The following is a 27697-nucleotide window of genomic DNA, read 5'->3' as shown; positions in this document are numbered from 1 at the left end:
AGATTCATTTATTACACACCTTCCTTCATTTATCACCTTACATTACTCGATGCCAACGTAATGGTATGTTTGAGCCAATTACAGAACTATTACTAAAACAAAAACATACTTTAATGTGCTGTAAACTATGTCGTGGTTAATTAAGTATTCGTTAAAGCCGGTAATTTAAAATTACCCGGTTAATATTAGGACCAGTTTAACCGCCTCTGTGGTCTAGTAGTAAGACCACCTGCTTCAGACGCAGAGGTCCCGGGTTCGATTCCCAGTGGGGGCAGATTTTTCTGTTCGGTTTGGTTGGTGTTAGGCTCAGATCATTGAGGTGTTAGGGCTTGTTCTAAGTCCGCCTGGCTAGCTACCACCATCTTATCTAAGACTGTCGCCATAACAACAATGTTAACAGCATTGTTGTGTTCCGGCAGTTAGAGGTAAGATAGCCAGTTCCTCCGTGGTTGTGGATTCCGGGTGAAGCGCTCGCTTCCACCTTCGGCCTGATCATCACTTACCATCAGGTGAGATACAGGCCAAGAGCTTCCTCGTTGTGGATAAAAAATCTATTTATCGCTCGATGAGTGAGAAAAGCAAAACTTTACAAGTCAATATCTGTAGCTTCGGAAGGAAATTGCTCAACCTAATTATTTATGCAAAGTACAAGTTAATTGCATGACAAGTAGCGCCATTCGAACACATAACGGTATCGCGTGATTGCTCAGTTTATATTAATTATCACATACGTGCAGTAATACGTTACGAAATCGGGATGGGAACACGTAGGTATGCGGCGATTTTGCTAATAGTACCTAGATATTCTATGAAACGTGTTAGGATGAGTATTACCAGTTCTACAGTGGATACCGCGTTTTGCAAGCGCAACGTGTGTTTGACGCCCTTTAGCAAGACAGACGACGACCAGACGATAAAAGGAAGGTTAGCACTGCGCTACCTTAGCAGAAGTTGACTGGGATAAATGTCCAGCAGTGGACTGACCTATGGCACTACTTATCGTGTACCTAAGATATTTCTTCCCGATCAAATTGTTACAGAGTCGATGGCTCAATTTTTTTTATGAATCTTGAATTTTGTTGTAAGTAGTTCTCTCAGGTAGAGTTCGTAAAGAATTGACTGTGTCGATGACTCAACCGTTTAAAAATATTTTAGCTAGCATTCTCAAGCCGTTAAAATAATGACATGCATAAATACATCGTAATGAACATCGACATTTGACTTCGCCTTGAACTTGCGGTTATGTGGTTTCGCAGTTTGACCGTGGTTCACGAGGCTGGTGGTGGAAATTGGGGCCAATCAATCGACGTATTCAATTTGATAGCCACACGTAGGTATATTAATAGAAGTTTTATTAATGACCTACTAACGATGATAAATAAATACATACACAACTCCTGATAGATAAATTCTATTTCAAGCCTCTTACTTGTACTTTGAACCTTCATTTGCTTACCAACCGACGAACATGTAGGTAGTATGTTACTGCTTCTTGAAACTATAGATAAATAAAGCCTTAGGCGTGCATCTATTGAGTACGAAAGTTGAGGCAACTTTTATTAGACTTGATCATCTCAATACCGCAAAAAAATAGGAATCTGCTATGGTTTGAGCCTTTCATTCAATTTTACATAACGTGACCTTGTTTTTGTATGATGATCTAAGCAGATCTAACATTTATTACTTATTACTCAATTCTAAAACGCCCAGGTAACCTACAGGAGAGCTGGGATATTAGGCACTTGGCAGTCTTTGCAAATATCGTGAAACCAGCAAACATACTTCTCAAACATTGTGTATATGATCGATTCAAAAGTAAATAGCGAATCCCAGCTGGAGATATCGTCACCGTGGAAAGGCGATTCACAAGGCCGCCGGCGGAATGCCGCTAGAGAGTCGACTCAACATTTGTAATTTATGCCTGCCTGCTTTTTCACGGCTCTTACGTTTACGCGTTCTAAACATGTTTTATATCGACAGTGATGTATATCGAGATTGTTGTTTAAGATTATCATAAAAATCTAGGCAGGCTGAAACTTATAAAAAAAATGTTCGCGAAGATATCTCGCTTGTATGACAGCATACGGTTTCGTAAAATGTTGTTAACATAAATTCCTTACAAAATGATTGTGAATGGATTTAGCATTCGTGCTGAGTGAAGCTTGCATCGTTTAAAATTATTGACAGTTGGTATTTTCATTGAATCTTCGATAACTACGTCTGATTCAACCTTTAAGACTGACATCACTGTTAGGAACTATTTCAATTACATTTATCGGAACGACTCACTTTATAATAATGCAAGAAGTTGTGCGCTTCCTTGATTAAATAAAAACACGATTCTCACGGCTCCGATCAATTCTGTTTGTAACAATTACTTCACGGCATTCATACATAACATAATACCTTAGCGAGTATGTAATAGTTAATAGTTACCTTGATTTAATAGTCAGCATCCGACAAATTAATAGTAGAAACTCTAATGAAATCCATTACTTTAAATAACTTTTTACTGGCAAGCGAGAATGCCAAGACAAAAAAAAACAAAAGAAAATAATGACATGAGCGAAAAAGAAAGCAATTTTAAAAATTGCATTCGAATTTCCTAAAACAAAAGACGTGCGAAGAACAGGGTAATAAAAACAGCTCTCATACGAGTAATAGCTCCACTCCTGGCGCGGTCAAGTGGCCCTCCCGTTACCCCAGCACCATAACAGTGCTTGGCTATCAAGTATACGATCCTAGAGGTATGTGCAATCAGTTACCCGCGGCTTGCCGACCACTGCACTACGCGGTGTTATTATAGTGAGAGAAATTGCTTTGACCTGTGTATAAGGATAGGGAGTAGGGATCCATGGAATAGTGGAGTAAATACGCGATGTGTTCTGATAAAAAGTGGGGTGATAGAGTGATGTTATCTATGATATTTCTTATGTGCACTACCAGTACCTAAATCTTAACTTTTCTTGGTTTTATCAGCAACACCTGACCAGCGATGATTGAGATGCAATTGAATCGTGATTTCATAGAACCGATTGACCTCACGATTAATTTTAAATACGTCCAAGAACTCCTGAAATGTTTTCATAATATAAATTAATGCGAACAGTGCGTTTCGCGCCTACTCCCCAAACGTCCCCTGAATCCTTTAGATCCTTTGCATCCTATTTGTCCATTTCCTGCGAATCTTGTGTATCGTGCAACGTCACACGCCAGAGAAAGAGGCATAGTGCTCTGTCGACCGCAAAAATGCAGTCGCCATCAAGGTCGAATTCCTCCAAGCTGTCAAGTTCAAGCGTTAGAAGTCGGCGATGGCGGCCAATCTACGTGCCACTACTCAAAGAATTATGCCTGGATGTCCTTATCAAAAATGTAAATACCCAACGTTCCAAGCTAGCTTAAGTCGTCCTACCTACTTGACAAAGATATAATTGACGCAAATCCCACAGCCTTATCAGATCGTATGTACAAACGTAATTGGCTTTGATGGATTACCATGCAAATACATTTCTATTTGCTTAATGTATGCCTCGAGTAAATGAGGGTCACTTAACAGTATCCAGATAATCGGCTACGATCCTGCTTACTCAACCAAATCTGCTTGGTCATTCGAACCAGTTAACACGGCTATGGAAATGACTGGTATGCCGCCACACGTTACAGGTATTAAAATGTATGTTCGTTCCATTGAGTATTCAAGGTGTTAATGTGGAATGAATATGCACGAATGAAGCGCAATGAATTGCGAACAATGCGGTGATCTCGAGAGGGAAAGGCAGGTCACGAAAGATGGTCTGATACAGATCGTGAACTGTCATTATATTATGTCACAGCACAGCTGGCTTCACAACACATTATAATTTTCCGTCTCGCTGCAGATTTGCGTTATTCCTTTGAGAAGTAAGCCAGTGGGAAATTGCTGTTAACTTGTAATATTTGTGCAAGTTAATAAATTCAAAGTCTTTGTACTGGCGTTCTAGTTCATAGTTAATTGTTGTTATATCACATTTGATGTTGCTCCATCAGATACCGTTACATTTGAGTAATGCAAAAATTATGGCTGTTTTTTATCTGTTCTAATTAAGTCTTTTGTACTTATAGTAATTAAAACGATCGAAAGGAAATTATACCCATTTTCAGGTTCGTATAAAAATGTAAGTAGATACCAAGTCACAACAACTATTCATTGATGAAATAACTAGGCTATGAAGTAAGTAAGTAGTTCATGATTCATGTTACTTTGTAAGGGCTACTTTTTATTTTAATTATTTTTAGTTTTAATTAAATCGTTCCACTCATATTTAAACGAAGTTATAACAAGAATGTTGCTCACACAATTAAAGTAAGGTAGTAATTAAAAGTAAATGTATTTTATTGCAGAAACATTTCAAAATTATGAACGCATTGTATTCTCGATTTTTTTACAATTTCGATACGATGAATGTAGAGAAATATTATTAGCCAAGTGCATTACATTTGCTCGTAACGTAACCATTAAGTATAACTTCTGGTATTGTAATTATTTTTTATTATCTCATTTAACAGTACTGTAAGTGTTCGATTCTATGAAAAATGATTTTGTTTCCGTGTCAGACCTCTTTTTGTTATTTATATGCTGATTCATGTCAATACCAAGGATGCGCAATTTATTTTAACACAAAATTAACACAGCCAGTCTATACCTACATTATGAATGGGCCTGCGCCGTATCGCGTTTACTCAGAGAAGTTGTTGTGAGGAGGTCATCCCCCGGGCCTAGGGTTGCCAGGTACACTGGTATTCTTCTAATAATAGTTACTTTTACACAGTCCCAGACTTTCGCCCTACAAATGGGCAACGGCGAAGAAATAGGCGACACAGTGTAGCCCCAATTATGTCTTGATTGCCCCTCTAATACCTCTAGTAATCTGTCACTTTATGGTGTGATCTTATTGGTGATCTTTTTCAAATAAGTATTAATGGTCCTTTTTCCGCAGCCCCAGACCTTTGCCCTCCAAATGGGCAATGGCGAAGAGGAAGGCGACCCAGTGTGGCCTCGCGAGGAGCTGGGCCCTACAGGCGTGGACGATATGACGCGTCTCCACGACCTTCACGAGGCGGCCCTACTGTGGAACCTGAAGCTGCGATACGAACAGGGGCTCATCTACACTTACGCCGGCTCCATACTGGTGGCCGTCAACCCGTACCGGCCCGTGGATGCCTTGTATGGACTGCAGACTGCTAGGAGGTGAGGTTTCATTCTGTTCACCCTAAATGCCAAATTATCTGACTAACAAGAAAGAAGAATTTATTTAGAAGTCAGGCTAATAACTCGCAGAGACTACTTCGCACGTAAGATCAGACTCTTGAGAAACCAAATCAGAGAGAAAAGCAATAGGAATACAGAACTACACTCAAAACTCAACTCATACATTGGAAAATTCAGTTTTGTGTACCTATCTAATTCTGTAATACTAGAATGTTAATACCTATTATTATTATGTACTACCAAATAGAAAATACAATTCTAATTAAATATTCACTGCTTTCCAGATACCACGCAGCGGAAGCCCTAGGAGACCTTCCACCTCACCTCTTTGCCATAGCCGCCGCTGCGCGCGCCTCTCTGCCCCAGCCGCAAGCCATACTCATCTCCGGAGAATCCGGTGCTGGAAAGACCGAGTCCACCAAACTGGCCGTCCAGTTCCTCGCAGCAGTAGCCCCTGCCCCTCCCGGCAGAGCCCCCGTCTCCGAACAAATCCTAGAAGCAGCACCCCTGTTAGAGGCCTTCGGAAACGCTAGAACGCCAAAAAACCACAACTCTAGTCGCTTCGGCAAGCTGCTCGAACTATACTTCAAAGACGGAGCGTTAGCCGGCGCGAGAGTCGCCCATTACTTGCTGGAGAAGTCTCGGATAGTCACGCAATCGCCTGGCGAAAGGAATTACCATGTCTTCTATGAGTTGCTAGCTGGATTGGATGAAGAACAGAGGCGATCGAGAGGTCTTTTAACCGCAGAGCATTACTTTTACCTCAACCAAGGAGGAGATTCAGGAGGCGCTGGTGCTGGCGCTGATTGGTCGGCGTTATGCGGTGCCATGCAAGTTTTGGGCATTGGAGATTCTGAGAGAGAGGATATTATAAGAGTGCTTGCGGCAGTTCTGCATTTGGGCAATGTGTATTTCCATAGAAGGCAACTGCGTCATGGTCAGGAGGGGGTGCAGTTAGGCGGGGGTGCTGAAGTGCGCTGGGCAGCGCATTTATTGAAGGTCCCTGCTGAGGCATTGGCAAGGGCGTTGACGACGAGGGTCACGGCAGCGAGGGCGGAACGCATGAGGTCTCCCCTCCCGATTGATCAGGCTTTGGACGCGAGAGACGCGTTCGCTAAAGCCCTATACTCTTCTCTATTCAACTGGCTAGTCCTCCGAATAAACTCGATAGTTCACCGCGCTGGGTTACACGACGCCCACCGCATATCTCTGCTCGACATCTTCGGGTTCGAAGATCTAGAGGAGAACTCTTTCGAGCAGCTGTGCATCAACTACGCGAACGAGACGCTGCAACACTACTTCAATAAGCACATATTTAAGCTGGAACAACAGGAGTATCAGAAGGAGCGCCTGGAGTGGTCTAATTTGACTTGGAATGATAATTCTCCAGGTGCGTATGTTTTTATATAGCATACTGCTTCTAAAACATTTTTGAGACGTCTGTCAATAAATTAGCCCTAAATAGACTAGATATGATTGATATTCTGGAATGAAAGAGAAGCTGCATTTCATGGTGAATGAGTTTAATCTTGCTTTGATTATTGCTTGACTCACAAATGTATCGACAGTACAGTCCTCATGTAGTGTCCAATGTAAATCATACAGGTGCTTATTTTGATAGTATAAAAAATAATCGTGAATGTATTTTAATTGCAGTGATCCAGCTTTTAAGCAAAAAGCCAGTGGGAATCCTGCATCTGTTGGACGATGAGAGTAACTTCCCGCGGGCGTCCGACGCGTCGTTCCTTGAGAAGTGCCATTATAACCACGCTTTAAACGAATTGTACTCCCGACCGAGGTTAGGGGCTAGTGAGTTTGGGGTAAGTGTTTTAAAGAACATTGTTTTTAGTTCTGACAAGTGGTAGAGATTTTTGGTAGATCTTGCTAAAACTGACTGTCTTAAGACGGGGATAAAGGGGGAACAAGTCTGATTCAGTGTATGGCTGGACTATCATCAATATTTTTTCTATCATCGCCAACAGCTGACGTGTGTGTAATCTATTGACACCGTATACTTACACAATTGACCCACCGGCCACCGGATAACCTACTTGCTTTTTATGGGGAGTTTGGTGAAGTCACCATTTAAGGCATTTTGTAAATAAGCTCTGATTGATAAAAATGCCTAATAGTTAACATTAGAAGATCTTCAAAGTTACTTTAGTGACTTCATGCGCCATGATACAATTTTCATTCCCAGATCAAACACTACGCCGGCCAAGTGTGGTACAACGTAGAAGGGTTCTTAGACAAGAACCGCGATGCCCTACGAGCAGACGTTCTAGAACTATTATGCAGCAGCGAAGTGCCTTTAGTGGCTGAAATGTCGGCTCAGCTACGCGCCCAGCATGACGCCAACAAAACATTACCCAGAGGAGCGAATGGACGCTTCGTTACTATGAAGCCAAGGACACCGACGGTTGCAGCTAGGTATGTGAACGATTAGTGAACGTTAAAGAGCTGTTATGCAGCAGCGAGGTGCCTTTAGTGGCTGAAATGTCGGCTCAGCTACGCGCCCAGCATGACGCCAACAAAACATTACCCAGAGGAGCGAATGGACGCTTCGTTACTATGAAGCCCAGGACGCCGACGGTTGCAGCTTGGTATGTGAAGGATTAGTGTACGTTAGTGCTGTTATGCATCAACGAGGTGCCTTTAGTAGCTGAAATGTCAGCTCAGCATGACGCCAACAAAACATTGCCCAGAGGAGCGAATGGACGCTTTGTTACTATGAAGCCGCGGACACCTACGGTTGCAGCTAGGTATATAAAGAATTAGTGTACGTTATAGAGCTGTTATGCAGCAGCGAGATGCGCGAGGAGCGAATGCACGCCTCGTGACTATAAAGCCGAGGATGCCTATGGTTGCGGCTAGGTACTATCGGGGACTCTTCCGCCTGACCACTTTGTAGAAATTTTAGCGTAAGCGCATCGCTCCGGTCACGTGCTCACCCCGTCTCTAATTGGTTACTCATTTTACTATATGTTTACTACGACCAATAAGAGACAATCAGGGCTTAGGTTGCAATACGAAATACCATTGTGCACTTTATTGTCATACGGTTAAGGTTTAAAACGAAATGTTTCTTTTTCTTCAATCTTTCTTAGTTTTAGGCTGAGTTGCACCACCTAACTTTGACCGTAACTATAACAGTAACCGGTGCTTTTTGTATGGAGTTTGACAGATTTTTGACGTTTGTCAAAGTTAAAGTAAGATGGTGCAACTCAGCCTTAGAATTTTAATACATAATAGAATTTGGTTACAAACAAATAGATAATGTATTTTTTTAATATTTTGTTTTTATACGAGGTCTGTCTTCTTTTTCCTTTGGCGAACTGTCGACATATTCTCGCCTTTGTTTTTTTGTGAAGTTTTGTGATCAATAACCGATTGAGTTTGTTTTGTGTTGCCCCGTGATAGTAATTGGACTGTTTGATTTCCTTTTTATTGACCTTCGCGCGATTACTGAACCATGCCTCTCAAAATAATTCTTAATTCTTATATTTACTTACAAACTTATCTANATCGCCTTAAATACGGACAAGTCGCCTAAACGTTCGACATGCCATGTGTGTTAGACCAACTGAGATACACCGGCATGCTAGACACCATCAAGATCCTATCCTATAGAACAGGGATGGATAACCGGTCGATCGCGAATATTAGTCCAGTCGATCGTGGCAAGGCAAAAAATACTACATGATTGTGTACTAAATTATGCTGTTCCATTTAAGATTTAAAGAAGTACCTATGTAAGTGTTAGATCGCCCAGGGTTTCGTTAGTAAACAGTATTATCTTATGTCTAATCAAGTTAGCCACCCCTGCTATAGAACTTCGTGGAACAATACCGTTTAAAGAAAAAGTGTAATTCAAAATCAAAAGCAAGCCCAACATTGAATTTTGTACAAGCTTTTCAACGCAGCCTGTATTGCTTTCTGGTGATGTAATTTGTATTGAGGTTACAGACTGGCCTGTTGATTTCCCTCTGAGTATTGTTGTTATTAATATTATGTATCTCTGCAGGTACCTGCTAAAGTCGACTCCGCCGCGGTCTACGCCATACCGGGAGATTTGCAACTCAATCCTCGCCGAGATGCCTCCAACGGGTGCTGGTGAGTTAAACTGATTATGCCACAGAATAATAATAAGTACTACGTAATTATGCTAAGTTAAGGCTAAAAAATCGGATGTCGTAAGAGGCGACTTAGGGACTACACATCAAACAGAGCACAGGCAGCAGCGCTCTTTGAAAAACATCAATCTTTTAAACTGCGATCTCCAACCTGCCTGCCAAGCGTGGGGATTATGGCAAAACCCTCCACTATACTACAGTGGAGGAGGCTCATAGTCCAGCAGTGGACTGTAAAGGCTGTTGATGATGATGATGAAAGCCAAAAAAAAACAGTCAATAATTCATACAATCAAACTGATGTTATAAGTTTCTTTGCTTACTCATTTTAAAGACATTTTAATTTTCGTAAAGGAATATGTTAGCCATAAGGCAAGCAAGTGACTTATTTGAACTCATGTAATAGGTACTCGTTATTAAAATTGATGTAGGAGTAAATAAGATTGAAATATATTCCGCCTACAGCTGTATTGTAATGGCGACCTAAAGACCTCATTATGACCGTGTGGTGAACTTCTATTTGTGATCTAAGTACACGTATGGAGGCTTACGATGTGTGCTTGTACATAAAACACACCATGTATTCAAATAGGTTCGGAAAACAATCGTTTCTGATCAGTAGTGTAACTATTTAAAAATAAACTTAATAAATAGGTAGCATAACCCCCGGTTTGTATTCTGCCAGCCTAAGAATTAAGATGCGCGTCACGATATAATCTTATCGTCGATTTTAGACGACAAATGTATGGGCTTATCGTTCTAATACGATAATTAAATAATGGAACGCATCTTAAGTTAGCTGGATTCCGAGACATCATCATTTTAATCATCAACGAAATACATTAATCTATGCGCGGAGACAACTTGTACCGTTTTTCTTAGACAGGCTTACAATATTAAGATCTAGCAGATAACACTAGCCGTTATTCTGATAATTGTTTTTGTTATTAGTTTTCCTTTTCATTACACTATTGTCAGTCACTTGTTTGGATCTTTATCTTTATTACATCCAATCAATTCATGCAGTCATCTCATAGCAGTGACTGTGTCACTTTTTTTTAATGTTGTGGTGAAATAAAATGGGGAAGCGATGGAAAGCTATCAAAAAACGTGGTTATTCTCTAAAAGCTTTGATTTTGTGTGAGTGTTTTAAGTTTTGAAAGGTTACAAACACGATATTATCAGTGAGTCTGCAATAGAGACTCGATTTTTATTATGTGTACCCGGAAGTTTAAATTCCTTAGTATTTAGTGCTAGCACGTACTAACATTTTTTCAAGCAAAGTGACCGAATGTTGAACCACTAGCCAAGTTTGAACACAAAACGAAATTATAAAATAAAATGTTTTTTGAAACTTATAAAATTCCCTTTTCGAGTAGTGTTCTCCCAAATCCAACCATGCCTATCCAGAGCTAGTCCGCGTTAAAACAATTTCTTATCCTTTTCTGACTTGTTTGTGTTTGTTTCTTGTAGTCGGCGCGGATTACCAACTAGGCGCAGCGCGTGTGTTCATTCGGGAAGCGCTGCATCGCGCTTTGGAACGCGCGCGCGCAGACAAGCTCAGAGCCGCCGCTACGAAACTGCAGGCGCAAGTTAGGGGGTACTTGGCAAGGTGAGTGATTTCGAGGAGTAAGAGGCAAGAGCCCCCTCTTGGTGGTTCGTGACTCGGACTACTATACCATAGTTATTTAATTTTTAGCGTTAAGAGTCGCATCTCAAACTAATTTGAAAATTATAAATAACTTGAAAAAATCTAACTGCCTAAGGCGGGAAACGAACCCACGACCTTCCGCTTGCCGGGCGACTGCTCTTCCAACTGAGAAGTCGTGGGTTCAATTCCCGCCTTGGGCAGTTCGATTTTTTCAAGTTATTTATAATTTTCATACTATACCATAGATTGTAGGGTCAGCCACTGCATAATACATTTGTGCGCATTCGGGAAGCGCTGTATCGCGTTCCAAACGCGCGCGTGCTGACATTACAAATTTTCCATACAAATTTAAAAAATCCGCTGACCAAAGCATAACAATTACTAAACTCGAGTTTCGTCACGTTGCACTTTCTACCTCCAAGCTTTAGTACAGACAACAGCACATTCGACTACACATTTTTATCGCAAATTCATCCGTATTTACAGCAGAATATGATCCCATTGAGTTTAGCTTAACGTGCTGTTATATGTACATTAACCCTTAAGTATATTCCTGTACAACATCATATTTACGTGCTGTCGTCTGTACCTTAAGTATATTCCTGTACAACATCATATTTATATTCCAGAAAACGCTACAAACAGCTTCACCACTCCACCGTCAAGGTCCAATCCTGGTGGCGCGGCGTGGTGGCCCGGCGGAGGTTCCAGGTGGCCCGCCGAGGAGTTGTGAAGGCCCAGGCGTTGGTCAGAGGCCGCCGCGCGCGCAGACGGTTCGCTGCTATTAAGGAACAGCACAGAAGGAGGGTGGAGGCCCAGCAACAAGCGGCCAAGTGAGTGAAGTCTGGTTGAGGAATGATGTATTAAAAAATACGCATCATTGTTATAAAATGTACAATGACAATCTACCTACATGTAATTTTGTAATCATTGTTTAACTTGCGTATGTGTATGAGTCATACAAAGTATACATTTAAAAATCTGTAAGAACCTATGTACCTTGGATGCAATAAACACATTGACGCCCGTATTCACAAACATTAGAGGTCTCACAGTACGCTTGGACACACAGGGCGACACATGAACCAATCACAGACATCTATTCAACGCTGTGCGTTCGATTTGCTGCTTCACTTAAGCAAGCATCGTTTGTGGATACGGGCATAAGGGCCTTACCACACCTTTCAATGTATGTGGTATTGGAGGAAATAATTTAGAAATCACTCCTTAAAATCTCAAACCATGGTTTTGACTTGACTTGTCAACGCGATAGAAGAAGATTAACGTAATAGATTGATAGCTAAGGCTCCCTTATCGTGTAGGTTGAAAAGACTCCACCTCTATTGATACAACATATTTTACTTTAGTAAGGGGGAGTCCATTAATTACGTGGGGGGGGGGGTCAAGAAAAACCTCACTAAATCTCACGTGGGGGAGAGGAGGGGGTCTCAACAAATATCACGTAATAATTTTTCAGCAAGAAATAGTGGAAAATTAAAATAGAAATCTAACAGGTTTTACATTCTACGACGAAACCAAAAAGGTATTCTCATTATGATACGTTACGAAAGATTACTACGCTAAGAAAGGTTTTAATGTATGAATCTAATGTAGGTACTAACTAATCGAAGCATAGATAAACTAATTTATGTTGCAATTTGAAAAATCTCACCAAGGGGGTCGGGGGGGTTGAAAAGCTGCCAAAATTGTCTCACGTAATTAATGGACGCCTCCTAAGCACCTATGTATTTTTTATAATTATTAATTAATAACCCAAAATCTCCCAACAGGCGTCGCGCAGCAGAACAGAAAGCGCAAAAAGCGAAAGCGGAAAGCTTGCAAGCGCTCGAAGTGCCTGCCGACTTGGCGTTCATCTTGTCCAAGCTGGACGAGTGGCAGCCTCCCCACACTGACAAGAATCTGGCCAAGGTAAGAGTTTTCATATCCTACAGCTTTCGTTGCTTACAACAAAATTAAGTTAACTCTTTATCTTAAGTTTTTTTTTTATCCACAACGAGGAAGCTCTTGGCCTGTATCTCACGTGATGGTAAGTGACGATCAGGCCGAAGGTGGAAGCGAGCTTCACCCGGAATCCTCAACCACGGAGGAACTGGCTATCTAACTGCCGGAACACAATAATGCTGTTAACATGATTTCAGCGTACCGAATGCCTCACTATAATGACTGAAGTGAAATCAATACATTCTATTTTTCGACCGATAGATAGAGGCGGAGGCCTGAAAGTCCTTCATGCGCTCTATCAAACGGTAGCAATAATTAGGTTACAGAATAAACTGGATGTATCCGAAAATTCAATATTTCCGGCTTCCATACGTCATTTGGTACCTACAGCCTAATAATATTAAAAACTGCACAAGATATTGTAAAACTGGTTACTGATCCTAAAAGTGCTTCAAGCTCTACGGTATCAATATTAAGTTACAGAATAAACTGGATCTATCAAAAAAACTAATTTTTCGGTTCCATCTTCCATACATTTAATTTAGTCTATAATGTATACCACAGTCACGGCAATCATCTCTAGATAATACTAGCTGACCCGGCGAACTTCGTACCGCCTTAGCGTAGAGATTATCTTAATATTTTTTTCCGTAAGAACCATCCTTGGACTTCCACAAACATTTAAAAAAAAGAATTATCGAAATCGGTTCCGCCGTTCACACGTGATGCCGTGACAACGCGAAACGGGTTTCATTTTTATATATATAGATATAGATTGTAGCAAGTAAAGCCTAAAACTAATATTTTCTATAAATACTTTTAAATACGAATGCAATTTACGAGTTTATTTTAACTTTGTTATTGAATAAAAAAATGACACTTAATTATTATACATACATTTAGTATGGAAACTGGAAACATTGATTTTTCAGATAGGTCAAGTTTATTTTGTAACCTATTTATCGTTTGAAAGAGCCCATAAAGCACTTTCAGGATCAGTAACCAGTTATTCAATATCTTGTATAGTTTAGAAATAATCAAGTGAGATCACTTATCGTTTCCACCCTGTGTAGGGAGGGCAACTAGTGAGCTCTAAAACGATAGCCCTCATTGGAAGAGTTTTTGTGGGGACGGTGCATACGCACAGTCCCTTCCAAAAATTAACCATTAGTCTAGTGAAGGGGTTTTACTCGCTGTTGACTATGATTAGCAACCTAAGCATGTCTCTTACATGACATGATAAGGTGGACGCCGCAAGTCATTATTTGGAAAAAAATTTGGACACCGCGGGCTAGAAAAACGAAGCTCAGGATCGTAGCGCCATCTAGTAGCGCTCGTAGTTGCCTTCAGGAATGTGAATGTTTGGAACGGTTGTCGTTTTGCAAGGGTTACGTGCTCGGATGAAACGTAGCGACATCTAACGAAGGGTGCCGCAGACACTATTCTGTTGAGAACGTTTGTTCAGATTCTGTGATATAAGAGGTACCTAAGGGAAGTTTGTAGGTACATTTATAATTTCCTAGATGGCGTTTAATGAAAATGTTTAGGGAAACCACAAAATGTTACTAATATTGCTAAACAATAAAGTACGAGTTTGTTGTTGATACAAATACTTAATGCATAAATATTATGTTGACCTGTGCCTGTGCTGTGTTAAAATAAAATAATTTAGCTTCTCTGAACAACTGAAAAAGGGAAATACCTTTTCTGCATAATCTAGGCCAAATTCTACGGTCACAATGTCCATATAATGTATGTAGTTTAAAATCGTTTCTATAAAGTAAAGTCACGTGTCAAATACATAGTTCGTGACACCCAAAGTAGCCAAAAGTTCGTCTTTGTTACTTTAGAATAAAGTTGTGTTGTCTACTTTTTGGCCACTTTAAAATTTTATTTATATTTTTCTTGTAATTACTTTCATGTGTACTACTCCTGAGATATGCGTGTTGTTTTACAAAACCACACCCTGTATGTATATTATAAACAAAACTTAACTTCCTACAGGTATCAGGCGACGTGTACGCTGAAGACGATTACATCCAAATGCCTCGTGACCTCCAGCAGTTCGCGTTCAACAAGTTCAGTTCCGTATACTTCGCCGACGGAGGCCAGCTCAGTCCTAAGAAGTACCCCATCACTAGGCCCTTCCTGTCTAAAGCTGCTGTCAGGTAAACACACAATAGTTTGTTTCAGCCTAGTGCCGTCCACTGCTGGATAAAGGTTTCCCCCAGGTAGGTATTTCCACAATGACTGATCCTGCACTGCCATGTACCACCCTAGCCAGGTCGTCGGTCCACCGAATGGAGAGCCTACCTACATTACGTTTACCACAATAGAGAGCAGCATTTTTTTCATGTACACTATGAGCTTGCTCTTGCTGGCAATCTCACGAAGTATACAAATATTGCAGATTCGAGCTTGCTCAGAAGATGCGTCCCTTTTGTCGATTCACTCGGTCCTTGAAAGCCTTAGTGTGTAATTAGTTGCATAATTTTGGGAACCCAGAATCTAGGGAATACGACTCCATTGCAGTCTACTTCTGGACAAAAACTCCCAAGCATTTTCCACAACGATCGGTCCAGCGCTTCCCGCAACCTTTACCAGTCAGAAAATCGATATCTAAAATTATTTGATTATTTCAGAGATCAAGACTTCAATGATGCTGTAGCTACATTCAAACTGATATTGAGGTGGTGTGATGAGTCCGCCGCCGGGAATGAGGCAAGGCAAAAGGTAACTACAACACAAGTATTTATGATAACTAGCTATAGTTATTTTACACATCTATTATTTGCTAAACTCGTTAATTTACTCGTGGAATTTGGAGAAATTTATAAAATAATTAATTCATTGTTTCATGCTTAACTTTATCTTAATCTACATTACTCTCTAACACGATTAATTTTTTAGAATTATTGGAAATTAAAAATGTGTCACTTGATGAAACGGTTCGCAAAAACCAGTGAAAACTCCACGACACATTGTATTACTTAAAACGATGCCGGCGTTACACAAGCAGTTTCCATTACACATGTATAAGTACATAAATCATCCGCTCTATTGCATTACTAGATCCGCTGGTACAACTGATTAAATTGTAATTTTGTTGCCAACTCCACAGTTTTCGGCGATGCACGCCTTCGTAACGTCCTGCTCGCGTAACTGACGCGTAATATTTAGTAGTGTAATAGAATTGACCGAATTATGTATACATAATGTAAAACGCGATCTAATTTGCTTTTATTTTTAAAGAAAATTATTCAAAATTCCAGTGACTATCGTGTTACAAATTACCCTAATTAATGTGCTAGAAAATGAATCCGTAAGCGTAATAATAACTTTGATCAGTGTTTTGTTTTATCTGGTTTATTATTATAAAATAAAACAAATCGTGATAAAAACAAATTTTTAACTTCTTCTTCTTATTCGTTACGCTCTTGGCAGAGCTGTCGTGGTCACGTTGAGGCGTTGAATTTTTAACTAACCAGTTACATTTTACAAAACGAATTAAGTTATCCGCGTAAACTCAAGACTGAAATGGATGTGTTAAGGATAGTAGTAGTAGGAGATGGTTTAGATAAATTGTGAACACAAGGCAAAGAGAATCGATCGGCATGCATTTCTAATAATTCATAATATTATCATTGATACTCATCCATATGGACGACCAGGTGATTAAATAAAGTGTTAACAAAACAGCTTAACTTAGGTTAAGTAGAAAAGAATGAAGATTAATTAGTTCTTCTTGTTTAAAAATTTCCACGCAGTCAGATCTCTTTTAGATGTAATAAACACATCTAAAAGAGATCTGACTGCGTGGAAATTTATCTTATTTTATTTAAGTGTTAAGTGCTCGTTTAGGCTATTTACTCAGCATACTTTATATTATTTCTAGGTGCTAGCAGACTACATAGCGTCACGTGGGTTAGCGTCGCGAGGACTTCGCGATGAGATACTGGTGCAGCTGTGTAACCAGGCAAGCGGCGGTGATGCCCCGGACCGCGTGTGGCAGCTCATGGCTCATTGTCTGGAGGTGTTCCAGCCAGGACCTCCACTGCACAAGTAAGTAACATTAAAAAGAAGAACAAACACTGGACTGCTTCTTCTCGGCATTACAGCATTGGCACAATTTACCCCACGCTATTTTGTTGGTAGCAGTGGTAGGGTTAATGTTTAAGGATCATGTCATTGTTGAGACGCATAAAAGAGCGATCCCTTAGGTTCGTATTTGAATGTCGCTCAAACCTTGATTAATATTTGGTGGACCCGTAGTTGATATTGATTCTAGTTTTAAGTGTCTTTCCGTTAGGGCTTAGAGTTTTTAAAGTGAATTGTATCTAACTGAGCTTTCTATCCTTCAGATACCTAGTCCGCTTCATATCGGAGCGTGCGCCGGCATCGCATCGCTCGCTGCTACTGCGTTTAGTATGCGGAGGCGGAGCGGGTGCTGCAAGGGCCGCAGCCGTGCCGCGCCGCTGCCCGCCCACGCTGCTGGAATGGCGTGCTGCTAGTACTGATACAAGACCGGCGCTGCCTCTGAGGCTTTACGACGGTCAGTATTAGTGAGAGCGTAGTGCGAGTGCGTTAAGACAATATTATCACCGCACATATCGGAGCGTGCGCCGGCGTCGCATCGCTCGCTGCTACTGCGTTTAGTATGCGGAGGCGGAGCGGGCGCTGCAAGGGCCGCTGCTGTGCCGCGCCGCTGCCCGCCTACGCTGCTAGAGTGGCGTGCTGCCTGTACTGATACAAGACCGGCGCTACCTCTGCGGCTTTACGACGGTCAGTATGCATAGATCTTAACAAAGATGTTGCTCACTAAAGGATAGCTTCTGTGTGGGGGAGGGGGACTGCGCTGGAGTGGCGTGCTGCCAGTACTGATACAAGACCGGCGCTGCCGCTGAGGCTTTATGACGGTCAGTATTAGTGAGAGCGTGGTGCGAGTGCGTTAAGACAATATTATCACCGCACATATCGGAGCGTGCGCCGGCGTCGCACCGCTCGCTGCTACTGCGTTTAGTATGCGGGGGCGGAGCGGGCGCCGCAAGGGCCGCAGCCGTGCCGCGCCGCTGCCCGCCCACGCTGCTGGAATGGCGTGCTGCCAGTACTGATACAAGACCGGCACTGCATCTGAGGCTTTATGACGGTTAGTATTAGGTCTTTTGGGAGCGAGCGTGATGGGAGTGCGTAAAGACAATACTATCACGCTTCATGATAGTGTAGCGCATATTCGAGCGCGCGCCGGCTTCTCATCGCTCGACGCTGGCTGTGTTTAGTCAGTTACAACACAATCCAGTAAAGTCAAAGTCCGCGTTGTAGTATTCAGTAAAGTCCTGTATATCCAGGATTTACAGCTTAACCGCCAATAAAAACCCAACTAGGTAAAGCCAAGTTTGTCCTGGAGGAAAATTAAATTATCAGGGGAAGTTCAAAGTTATGGATGGATTTTCATTCATTGTGTGTCCTTGAACTTAGAACATTCCCAGCGCGCGTCTTTTTCCTAACTACTCGCAACCTTATATGGACGTATATCCATGAAAAAGATCCAACCCAATTTATGTGAAGTTGTGGGTTGGATCCTTACCATATTATTTTCACAATTAGCTTAAGAATGCCCCCGCTTGATGTTATTCTTCTTTCTCCAACAGAGACAGTGCAGCACGTGCACGTGGACTCGTGGACGTCGTGCGAGCGCGCGGCGGCGGCGGCGCTGGCGGCGGCCGGCGTCTCGCAGCACGCCGCTGGCTGGACGCTTACTTTGGAGCACAACGGACAGCTCACAGGTATGTGGCAAGCAGGCAGGATCGGTTACTGGGTTAACTGGGTTTGACTTCTAGTCGCCTCCTCTTATAATGTGTCAATAGGGCGATACTGGATGCGTTAGGCGGGAAAAAGCTTGTACGAACACGTAAAACTTACTTAAATTAAAATGGCGTTCAGTTGGTGGCAGTTTTCAGCGAGGACACGTTTGCTAATTTCCAACTTCAATAGTGACGTGTTTCATTCATTTTTTAGCAGTGACAGCGCTTACCGCTTAGCGATCGCCATTTTGCTTATAAGCGCTTCTAAGTGCTATTATCAAACGCACTCATTTTTTTTTAATATTTATTCACTTTAGACCACAAGTGGCACTTATGAACGTCTAAATGTAAATAATAAAAAAAGAAAGGGTAGCCCTTATGGGGCACTTTACGTCATGTCTCCTTATCTTTTGGGCCCTACCAGCGCTTCGAGACAAACATATGGCAAGTGCTGAGAAGAAACGCCGGAACAAACTCATCTCATTTCTTATTAATGTCTATCTGCTTTAAAACTTTAATGTATAAACTTGTAAACTCTTCATTTAACACTCGTTATATTATAACCAGAATGGGCAGGATGCGAGTACGCCCTCGACGCAGTAGGCGAGATAGAAACTTGGACCGCTCTGCCTAGCTCCCGCGGGGAGCCACTGCGGGCCACGGCCACGCGCCACACGCCGCCCGCGCCGCCGCCGCGCGCCTCATCCGTCGACGCCGAGCGAGCCACCCGGCCACAGGTACTAGCCACAGCTATGTGACATTAGACGTAGTCGAGATAGAGACAACCGCGTTACCTGGCTCTCGTGGTGAGTCACTGCGGGTCTCCTCCGTGGATGCCGAGCGAGCCACCCGGCCGCAGGTACTTAGTAGACTAGATAGCCACAGCCACATAACACTGTATGTAGGCGGATAGAGACGTGGACCGCGTCCAGCTCCCGCGGCGAGCCACTGCGGGCCACGGCCACGCGCCACACGCCGCCCGCGCCGCCGCCGCGTGCCTCTTCCGTGGACGCCGAGCGAGCCACCCGGCCGCAGGTACTTAGTAGGCTAGCCACAGCCGCGTGACACTAGATATAGGCTGATAGAGACGTGGACGGCGCTGTCCAGCTCCCGCGGCGAGCCTGTACGGGCCTCCTCCGTAGACGCCGAGCGAGCCACGAGGCGGCAGTGTACACTGGCAGATACACTCAGCGCGCCAAACGCCCCCTCTACCACAGACATTGGTATTATTGAGCCACTGCAAGCCACGCCATTTCTATAGATGATAATCTAGCGTCGCGCCACCCAAGTATTATTGCTATGTTAATCATTTATTTTTGTTTCACAACTGGATTCGTAGATTGCTCACACCTACATATTTTAATTCAGTAAACTACAGGCCGGCTGTCAGTATTGATAAGCCGCCAAGATACTTACACATTTCATAATGTCTTCGAAGATAAATGTACTCTTGTAACATGTTCTAAAACCACTATTCTTTCAGGTCCCACCACCAGAACCACCGAAATCTCGTTCACCCAGCATCCAGCGTCTTCTCCAAGAATCAATCGATGAAGGACTCTCAGAATACAACTGGAAGATCGAACGCGACGAGGCCGCTTTGACTAAACACAACGAATATTCCAGAAAGGACAGCGAATATTCTAGAAAGGACAGCGAATATTCCAGAAAGGACAGTGAATATTCTAGAAAGGACAACGAATATTCTCGAAAGGACAACGAATATTCTAGAAAAGTATCCCACGATATACTGTCCAGGGAGTCCGCATTGAACGAACGATACTTCGAGCAGAATAATGATAAAGTCAGGAGTCGGTCTTTGGATAATTTGTTAGGGGACAACCCTGTGCCGCCGCCGAATAAGTTGGCTGACTTGGGTCTTTCGCAGTCTCGACTGAACGATCGGTACCATTCTGTGGAGCGACTTGGAGGTGCTCCAAGTGTGGCCAGCAGTAAGGGAGCCATGGAAATGGACTATGGCACGGGGTCGCGCGTGGTTCCTTCGCGGTACATCAAGTCGCAGTACGCCGGGAAACGCGCGCCAGCCGGCTCGCAGTCCAGTCGCGCTTATATAGAGAAGAGCTCTGAATTTGGTGGTGTAAGGTAAGACTTAGTTGGCTCTCTGATTTATTTAACTCTTTTTGTAAGGCTCAAACTCATTCTAAATTGAGCAATCGTTAAAGACTAAAATGGATAATCTATGTTTTTCTCCCTCAGATCCTCAGCCATGTCGGACACGTCCGAAGCCCCTTCGCTCGCCTCTCATGTGCGACGCGTCCGCGTGCCGAGTCAAGCCTCTGACGTAGACCAGTTCCTGGATGACCTGTTCTCACCTGTCCTGGACCCAAACATCGACGAACTCTCCGATGCCAGATCACTAGCCGCCAGCATCAAGGGCGGACGAAACTATACCCAATTCATCGACCACATACTCTCATGTGACTACAACGAACAAATCGAAACGCTAAACAACGCTAAGGATCTAGAAATCTTAATCAAAGGCGGCGGAAAAGACGACAAAGAAAAAGACAAGACGAGTAGAAAACAATCGAGCGTCGACTCTGTGGACGACTACATAACAAACTTATTCGACCCGATATTCATGAACGACAGTCTGAAAAGATTGACAGATGGTGAAGGCTTATCTGAAGCCATCAAAGGTGGTGGAGCAACGCCTAGAGCGGCGTCGGCCAATACTTCTGCACTAAGCTTTGGAGCTTTATCGATTCCGTCCATGCCAACCACGCCTGAAGCGTTAGCCGCGGCAATGGGTCTTCACTTCCCTCCATCTGGGACAGTAGATATGAATGCGTATCACCAGAATCTACAAAGAGCATTTCTGCAAAGTGCCATGGCTCAGAACCTGCAAATTCAGCAGCAGCTGCTCGCTCAGAATCAAGCTTTACAAACGCTTTTGGCTGGGCAAGTCGTTGAACCTTCAGAGTCGGAGCCTACGTCGCCCGTTCGGTCGTCGACAGTCGTGCACGCTCAAGTTCATTCACCCCCGAGAAACACTCCGAAAACAAGACGAGAATCGAATGAGAGCTCGTCGACAGGGGCGCCTCCCCCGCCGCCGCCGCCCATGCCCCCACCGCTGCATGACATAGATCCATCTGAAGTGCGGCCTTTCATGGACCCCTACGGCCGGGCCAAAACCGTTCGCATAGGCAAATGGAGGTGGCCCCCGCCGAAGGACGCTGCGGGCCAGGACCTCAACCAAGACTTCACTAAATTCAAATTGCGTCAAATTCAACGAAGACACACTCCTCAAGCTCAAACTAATGGCATCGAACACCCTGACCCGCCGAGAGGTAGATCTCGCTCAGAAGCGTCGCCGGGTATCGAATGGGAAGAATTTGAAGTAGACGGACGGGGACCAGTTTCTCCCAGCAGAGAACCGCCTAATCAGAGAACGGCCCGTAGAAGCTTTGAAATCGGGGCACAAAGACCCTCACCTGGAAGCGTGGGCAAACTAAAGCTGAGCTCCGAAATGAGACAGCGGTTGGAGCGCGTCACAGCAAACCATTCTGTGCGTAGCTCGTCATCGGCTGCGGAGACTCCTAGAACTGTTAACAAATTGGAAGATACTAGGAAGTTGATGTTGGAGCGTCAGTTAGGTGGAGGAATGAGATGGGACGCCCCACCACCTCCGTTACCGCCTGCACCGCCAGGCCCGGCTCCACCACCCCCTAAATCACCCCCTACTCCACCTGACAAACCAGCCCCTCCTCCGCCAATACCAGACAGTTCGTCCTCATTTGCCCAGCTTCGTCGAGACCGCGATACGTTTGGTGTTCATCAAAACAGAGAAGCAGACGATCGTCACAATTTCCTTGCTAACTGGAATTCTCGAAGAAGAGAGGATTCTGAACCGCCACGCGATGATTTAGCTACGCGTTTCTTGACATCGGACCGTCGCGAACGACGTGTCAGAGATGATTGGGGTGACGAGTCCGATATTAGGAGTTACAATGAAGATAGAGAGCGACAGCACGGTCGTGATGAATGGGACTCCGAGTCAGGGTTAGACGGCCCCAGTCGTCACGACCGGGACAACTTCTCTGGGCGAGATGCTTCAGAAATCTATGAGATACATCCAGCCAGAGCTGAGAGGCGGAAAGAAGAAAATGGAATTGACGAAGGTTTTGACCGCAAACGGTCGCCGTTTTATGATGATTTCAAACGATTTGATGGGCGGAAGAACTCTCGTGATATGCTAGTCGGTCGTGTTCGTGAGAGTCCGAGGTCGGACGCGATGTTTCCTCCAGACAACACTGAGTCGGCGAAGAGGACCGAGAGAGCGACGTTTAAAACTCACATGCAACAAAAAGAGCGAGACAGGAAGATGGAAGCCGAGAGGAGGCATTCTGTTTCGACGCATGTCACGGACAAAACGGAACACATTGAACGTAAGTTAATATGATACTTTATTTACATTAAACCTACCTAATTCTTGACAATTTATTCTCCCTTGTATATTTTAAATGCAATATACTACTTTCTATAGATAGTACATACATACTGTCTGTATTTTCTGGCTCAGAAATTCATTTATTCACGTTAAACCTTTTTTTTTAATCTGCAACTATCAAACATGATGCTACATTTTCCCGGCAAGAAGACCTGCCCTCATGGACAAATTAGTTAGCCCCCATAGACAGTGTAATTCGGAAATAGCTTTGCTCCGGTGCTTTTTTTGTATATAAAGCCTTGTATCCACATGCTGAAGTGAATATGAGGCTTAAGTTTAGTTCAAGCTAGTTCGCGTCATGAAGAGATTTCGAAATTATAACTGTCATGATCACGAATGTCACATTGTCTAGAGCCCCTCTGAATATTCTGAGGGGCTCTAGACAATGTATATAACTTCAATGATTTTTTTTATTTTTTTTTTTGCAAATAGGCTTTTAAAAAGCACTTTTACACGTCCCAATATTAACCCTACCACTGCTTCGGGACAATAAATGGGCCATTAATAAATTTATTTATTTATTTATGTCCAGGCGACGCGCCCGCGCCGCCAGTGCTGCTGCCCTCAGAGCGCGCGTTCGTGACGTACGCGCGCGTGCCGTGGAAGCTGCGTGTGCGCAAGGAACTCTTCACGCCGCTAGAGAACTACAACGACCCGGCTGTGTTAGACCTTTTGTACGCACAGGTGAGCTTAAAATTTGCTATTTTAATGTGATCCTATACTGATAATAAATAAATATCATTGGAGACGCTTTACAGTGTACCATCGAGTCTATTCAACGTGAACGTTTGTGAGAATGGATGGATGTTAGTTACTCTTTCATGCTGCTTTTACACTATGCGGAAATTAGCCGAGTCAAGTCAAAAAACCAGAGGAGTGGGGATGAAATTCATTCATAATTGATCCCCACTCCACTGTTTTTTTTGACTTGACTTGGCTAATTTCCGCGCAGTGTAAACGCAGCATCACGCTTAAAGATACTACTTAGTTCAGCTTATTTCAGAGTACCTATAGCTTGAGACCCATAAAAAATCTTAATAGATTTTTCCTGGTTGAAGAGAAACGCGCGCGTTATTCGCTTTTCGTGACAGACAAAAACCACGCAGGCGAAACCCCGGGAAAAAGTTTTCATTAGTAGTCTCTACTTCAAGATCTTTATTGACTGAAACAAAATTTGATTGATATTTCATGCATCCCTTATTTTGATCTCCCACCTGTTGCATTTTCTTCTTAGTTAATATTATAATTTCCCACCAGATAATCCACGACATAAACTCCACACTGCCATCGCTTCGCATCAGCGCGAGCGAGCGACGAGCGGGCCAGGCTTGGCTCCGGTCCCAAGGCACCGCGCCCATCCGAGCCCAGACCAAACGCCAAGCTGTGGAGATGGCTAGAAGCTGGCCTTTCTACTTCGCCAGGCTCTTCAGTGCGAGGGTCCCACCGGGAGAGAACGCTGTATTGGCTGTCTCCCATAATGCAGTTACGATTGGAGTTAAAGGTAAACACCATTCATAGAGTAGGTACCATTTTATAACCAAGTCCGTCCGAACCTGGGTTTGGTCTGGACCAAGCGACAAGCTGTGGAGATGGCTAGAAGCTGGCCTTTCTACTTCGCGAGGCTCTTCAGTGCGAGGGTCCCACCGGGAGAAAACGCTGTACTGGCTGTCTCCCATAATGCAGTTACGATTGGAGTCAAAGGTAAGCAGTAGAGCGTGAAATAACTAGGTACTTTATAGATCAGACGACAAGCCATAGAAATGGCTAGGAGCTGGATTTTTTACTTCGCGAGGCTGTTCAGTGCCAGGGTTCCACCGGGAGAAAACGCTGTGCTAGCTGTCTCGCATAATGCAGTCACGATTGGGGTTAAAGGTAAGCACTGTTAATGGGAAGCAACTATGTAGTAATTAAAAACCGCGCCCATCCGAGCCCAGACCAAGCGACAAGCTAGAAGCGGGCCTTTCTACTTCGCCAGGCTATTCAGTGCCAGGGTCCCACCGGGAGAGAACGCTGTACTAGCTGTCTCGCATAATGCAGTTACTATTGGAGTCAAAGGTAAACACCACAGTGTGAAATAACTAGGTAGTGTTACTAAAGACGGTAGTCTATCTATACCTTTCAATAAATCATTAGGTCCCACCAGAGGCAGTCATATTTCTTTCACCCAGTCATTCCCCAGTCATTTTCTTCCTCGTCAAGCCAGTGGCCCTCGTTTGTATCCCAGGCCCCTGTCATCTCTATCTCTCCATTGACGTAGTTTTCAATGTTTCTAAAGACTGTATTCTATGCCTTATAATAAATAAGTCATATATTTTCACTAGTTCCCGCGTCATTTTCTTCCTCATCAAACCATGTTTGTATCCGAGACCTCTGTCATCTTTATCTCCCATTAACGCTGTGAGTCTGTTGCCTGTTTTCACCATCAATCCCAAATTTTTAAGTCACCCCTACCCCTAACAAAATTCCTTTTATGTGTTACCATAGGGGTCACTTAAAAATTAGGGATTGATGGTGAAAATGGGCATGTGACCCTTATTTGTGTCGCTTGTCACTCTTGTTCTCGCCGTTGACGCTGTGACACTTGACGTCACTTGTTCTCTCTCTTCTGCAAGCCATATAACCTTTATTTCTTCCTCCAGGCCCTACCGGTCTCCAAACCCGCCGCTCGCTACCACTCAGCGGTCTCCGCGCCACAGCACCGGCGCCCGCATCGTTACAGCTAGTGAGCGCGCGCGAGGCCCCGCTGACGTTGCACGTGCCGCTCGCGCATCACGCGCACGCGCTCATCGCAGAGTTCGCGCTGCAGCACGCCCAGGTTAGTGCCACATTTTATGCAGAAAAAACCGGCCAAGTGCGTGTCGGACTCACGCACAAAGGGTTCCGTACCATTGATTTATGAAATTAAAATTATTAATTTTTATTTAAGTTATTTAGTATGAAAGATTACGCGGTAATAAGCGGTTTACGATTTACGAGGTATTAAAAAAAACTACTTACTAGATCTCGTTCAAAACAATTTTCGTTGGTAGTTTTTTTTAGATTTTTCATTTTCTTATTTTAGAAGTTAGAGGGGGGGACCAATTTTTTTCCACTTTGGAAGCGTCTGTCACGCAAAGTATTCGGTTTAGAAAAAAAGTATTTTAGAAACCTCGATATCATTTTTGAAGACCTATCCATAGATACCCCACACGTATGTGTTTGACGAAAAAAATTTTTGAGTTTCAGTTCTAAGTATAGGGNGGGTCACCGTAGTAGATTGGCAAGTCTTTGGAGGTGGCCAATCTGGACAACAGTTGGTTGTTTTGGTTCATTGCAGCGGCGTTGGAGATCGCAACTGTAAGTGCAGCCGCCAGCTCTTGAATTTCAGTACGCTGCTGGGGCGCGGTGCAGGTGACTTTCTCCTCCTGATGTGCCGTTGGAATGTGTGTTGTGTCAAGCCAAGCTTCCACTTTCTCTGTCGATGACCTCACAGTCCTCGCTTCCGAGCCAAGCTCGGCCAAGTCGGCATTCAACTCCATGTCAACGAGCGACTTTCGAATCGCCGCCTTCTTCGCGGCGGCTTTCGCGGCGGCTTCCGCAGCGGCTTCGATCGCTTCGATCTCGATTTCCGCCCTCTTGCGTGCAGCTTCAATTGTGAGTCGTCGTGCTGCAGAGGACGTGCGCGTGGACTGGCTGCCTTCACTCTTCAACACTTCACTAGCGACTTTCACTTTGTTTGTCTTGTCTTCGTCCATCAATTGTCGGCGTGTTTTGACAGCGGCGCCGCGGGGGGAGCGAAGCAAAGACATTTTGATGACTCACTGTGTTCACTATCGTAGATTCGGCTCGTAGGACCACTTTATAGGCGATGTAGGTCGATGGGTGAACGATGATGATAGGTGAAATNTGTAGGCGATGTAGGTCGATGGGTGAACGTAGGTGATGAATGAAAATGAAAGTCCAGGTAGGTACGTTGAAAATGAAGGCGCGTCCGGGTGTGCGCACTAGTACGTTCGCAGATGGTGAGAGTTCGACGACGACTGGCGGCTCTCGGCCGCGTGTGCGGCGCGGTGAGCCGCTAGAAGCTTCTCACCATAAAAGGCGAGAGGCCTCCGGCCAATCAGTGGGCCGCATTGCTAACGGCTAGCTCGGAATGTTCTAGGCGCGCGATAATATTATTACCTACGCGCGCACCCAGATTCGCTTACTTGTTATTTAATTTAAACTCCAAAAACACATACACACAGTGTAAGTTATGTGGTCGACTTACAGTTTACATATTATTACCACGATGTAAATATACTCATAAGTGAAACATTTGATACATACTTATATTTAGTTAATAGATCCCAGGCTATGTAAACAAAATGCAAGGTAAGTCACAAGACTTCGGTAAGTTTAGTAGGTTAATAATAATAAGTAGATTAGTTTGTAATTTTCAGGTATACAAAATAC

At 43.6% G+C, this 27697-nt stretch overlaps 1 protein-coding gene across 1 annotated transcript in view; it reads left to right on the top strand.

The window, feature by feature from the left end:
• LOC114362261 (unconventional myosin-XV-like) overlaps positions 1-26494 on the top strand; it is a 50902-nt gene extending 24408 nt beyond the window's left edge. The window contains 22 exon segments of the mRNA XM_028317570.1: positions 4977-5227; positions 5533-6638; positions 6905-7068; positions 7449-7748; positions 8773-8797; positions 8800-8896; positions 9240-9361; positions 10852-10990; positions 11659-11862; positions 12820-12958; positions 14996-15159; positions 15634-15724; positions 16887-17053; positions 17353-17543; positions 18640-18774; positions 19360-19529; positions 20276-20895; positions 21010-23201; positions 23796-23947; positions 24521-24764; positions 25903-26078; positions 26489-26494. Coding sequence (XP_028173371.1) covers positions 4977-5227; positions 5533-6638; positions 6905-7068; positions 7449-7748; positions 8773-8797; positions 8800-8896; positions 9240-9361; positions 10852-10990; positions 11659-11862; positions 12820-12958; positions 14996-15159; positions 15634-15724; positions 16887-17053; positions 17353-17543; positions 18640-18774; positions 19360-19529; positions 20276-20895; positions 21010-23201; positions 23796-23947; positions 24521-24764; positions 25903-26078; positions 26489-26494 — 6855 coding nt within the window.
• Positions 26495-27697: the final 1203 nt, after the last annotated feature.

The sequence above is a fragment of the Ostrinia furnacalis genome, unplaced genomic scaffold (assembly GCF_004193835.3).
Source record: "Ostrinia furnacalis isolate ACB-3 unplaced genomic scaffold, ASM419383v2 OfSCF6310, whole genome shotgun sequence".
NCBI classification, from domain to species: Eukaryota; Metazoa; Arthropoda; class Insecta; order Lepidoptera; family Crambidae; genus Ostrinia; species Ostrinia furnacalis.
The sequence above is the reverse complement of the archived record's forward strand: the minus strand, read 5'-3'. Positions and strand labels throughout refer to the sequence as shown.